Here is a 2,668-nt window from a genome sequence, read left to right on the forward strand (position 1 = left end):
ACCTACCCTATGTGAGAATTACGTTAGGCAATGTCAGTGGCTGGCACGTAGTAAGTGCAATAAGAAACTAGTTGAGGGGGGAGGGTGGGGTCACACTGTCCCCAGGGTAAGACTGGAAAGGATATCTATGAATAATCAAGTTGCCTGTTGCAGCTTCTGATCTGTCTGAGAAAACCAAGATCACTGTCCTGAATGGATGTAATTTCAGGCAAAAGCAAGAAACTTGGTATTGAATTGACTTAACCCTGTGCAGCCCAAGCCTGGGAAAACAATTATGTTTCCAGAAAAATGTAAAGGGTGCAAGAATGCCATTCCTCTCATAGAATCTCCTACATGTGGGAGGGCGCAGGGGAGACTGGGAACCCCCCTGGGGAAGTTAACTGCTCCAGCCTTTTCTGTTGCAGATTCTGACACAATGAGGAAGCATCTGGGTGGATGCTGGTTGGCCATTGTCTGCATCCTGCTCTTCAGCCAGCTGTCCTCAGTCAGGGCGAGAGGCATAAAGCACAGAATCAAGTGGAACCGGAAGGCCTTGCCAAGTACCTCCCAGGTCACAGAGGCCCACACTGCAGAGATCCGCCCAGGGGCCTTCATCAAGCAAGGCCGAAAGCTGGATATCAACTTCGGAGCTGAGGGCAATAGGTACTATGAGGCCAACTATTGGCAGTTCCCTGATGGGATCCATTACAGTGGCTGCTCTGAGGCCAACGTCACCAAGGAGAAGTTTGTCACCAGCTGCATCAATGCCACCCAGGCGGTGAACCAGGAGGAACTGTCCCGCGAGAAACAAGACAACAATCTTTACCAGCGGGTCCTGTGGCAGCTGATCAGGGAGCTCTGCTCCAACAAACAGTGTGATTTTTGGTTGGAAAGGGGAGCAGGACTTCGGGTCACTCTGGACCAGCCCATGATGCTCTGCCTGCTGGTTTTCATCTGGTTTATTGTGAAGTAAGTTTGCAAGCAGGCTGGTAGCCACAGAGATGAGTGTGGGTGAGCAAACCATGAGGGAGTTATCTCAGTTCTTCTCCCCAAGCCCCAAACCCCCACATGTTCTGAAGGTACCAAAGAGCAGTGATTGATTCTTCAGCACTTCAAATAACATTCCCAAGTATTCACTCATGTTCTTGTTTGTATTTGATAAATGTGTGGGCATCAATTCTCTCCAGGCTCTACCTTAGGGTGGCTTGTTCATCACTGCATTCTCAGCTCCGGTGGAGCGTCTGGCACACCGTATCATGCAATAAATGTTTGGTAAGCAGATAAAAGAATGCACCAGGGACTGTGCCAAGCACTCCACAATACTTCCCAACAACTCTTAGAGGTAGGTGTTATTCCCGTTGTATAGATGAGGAAACTGAAACTCCAAGACGTAAAGTAGTAAAGTAGCTAGAAAATGTCATAGCCATAATTCAACCCTGGCTTGTCTAACCCCAGATTTGCTGCTCTGTACAGTCCCACTTTTGGAAATATGAAAAGACTGATGCTGTTGGCCATGTATTTGATACCTTATTACATGGAAGTTGATTAATTAGTTTAATTAAAGTAAGATATAATAAAGGAATTAAACTAAAATAGAAATAAAAGCTAGACAAAAGCCCATATTTCCTTGTAAGCCCATATTTCCTTTCCTTGAAGTACTGCCAAGCTGATTCTGAGTAGACTAGATCTACTTGCAGGATGTGCCTATGGCACAAAGATGTTCTTTCTCAAGAAGGATAAGTATTTTCTATTCCCATCTCTGAAATAGTCCATGTGTTTAAGAAACTATTTCTAAATAACATGTTTGCTTTCTAATGTTCCCCCAACCCTGTGTGCATGTTTTAAGGTACATGCATATGAGCATCTTTAAATATACTCCCTTTATACAGGTACTCGATAAAATCTCTAGCCGTTCTTTTACTGCCACTTTGGCAAGGAGCCATCGTTTCTGTGAATCACTTACAGCTTCAAAAAAAACAATGCCTTGACAGAAAGGTTAAAAAGAAACTATGTCTTTCGGAAGAACAAGAATTCATGCATGCCACAATCAAGAGCAGATACACCTCTACTTATCATTAGTTAAACTATGTATATATGACAAAATATGAATACAGTTTAAATAAGAATAATGAATCTAATGCTCTAAAAGATACCCCACAGACCCTCTGGGATTATGCTCAGAGACCACCGCCAAGAGTTGTTGAACCGTATTTGGAGATAAAAGTTGCTGAATATTATCAATTGTCTGTAAGGGTGAAAAAATGTGCCTTGTCAGACAATCTATCCTAAGTATTTTAAAACGTGAGTGTTGATAATGGTACCTCATGTTCTGAACCTCCACTGCTAATCAGTGCTCTTTGCAAGCATACATTTGGAAGGTTTTAACATAGAAAGTGGGTGGAAGACTTGGGAGCCAGGCAGCCCAGTGGAGCACCTTCCCCAGGGTGTGCAGGGACCTGTCGCACACCCCTGACAGCACATGAGGAATGCCCACCTCCGTGGCTCTCGTGCTGCTAGCACGGTGCCCATCTTCCACAATCCTGGTGAGTTCTAGACCAGAGACCAAGACTAAAGTCCAGAACACATACAGGTTATTTCCTACATGTCAATTTTTTAATAATAACAATAGCAATAAAAACAGAAAGAACAAGTACTTATAGGCTAACGTTGATATTTCAAGTTCCAGCTC

At 44.0% G+C, this 2,668-nt stretch overlaps 1 protein-coding gene across 1 annotated transcript; it reads left to right on the top strand.

Annotated features, from left to right (window-relative positions):
* The first annotated feature begins 415 nt into the window (after window positions 1-415).
* PRND (prion like protein doppel) lies at window positions 416-952 on the top strand. Its single transcript, XM_032606847.1, has one exon. The coding sequence runs from the start codon at window positions 416-418 to the stop codon at window positions 950-952; it is 537 nt and encodes a 178-aa protein (XP_032462738.1).
* The last annotated feature ends 1,716 nt before the right edge of the window (window positions 953-2,668 follow it).

Source organism: Phocoena sinus, chromosome 15 (assembly GCF_008692025.1).
Source record: "Phocoena sinus isolate mPhoSin1 chromosome 15, mPhoSin1.pri, whole genome shotgun sequence".
In the NCBI taxonomy this organism is placed as follows: Eukaryota; Metazoa; Chordata; class Mammalia; order Artiodactyla; family Phocoenidae; genus Phocoena; species Phocoena sinus.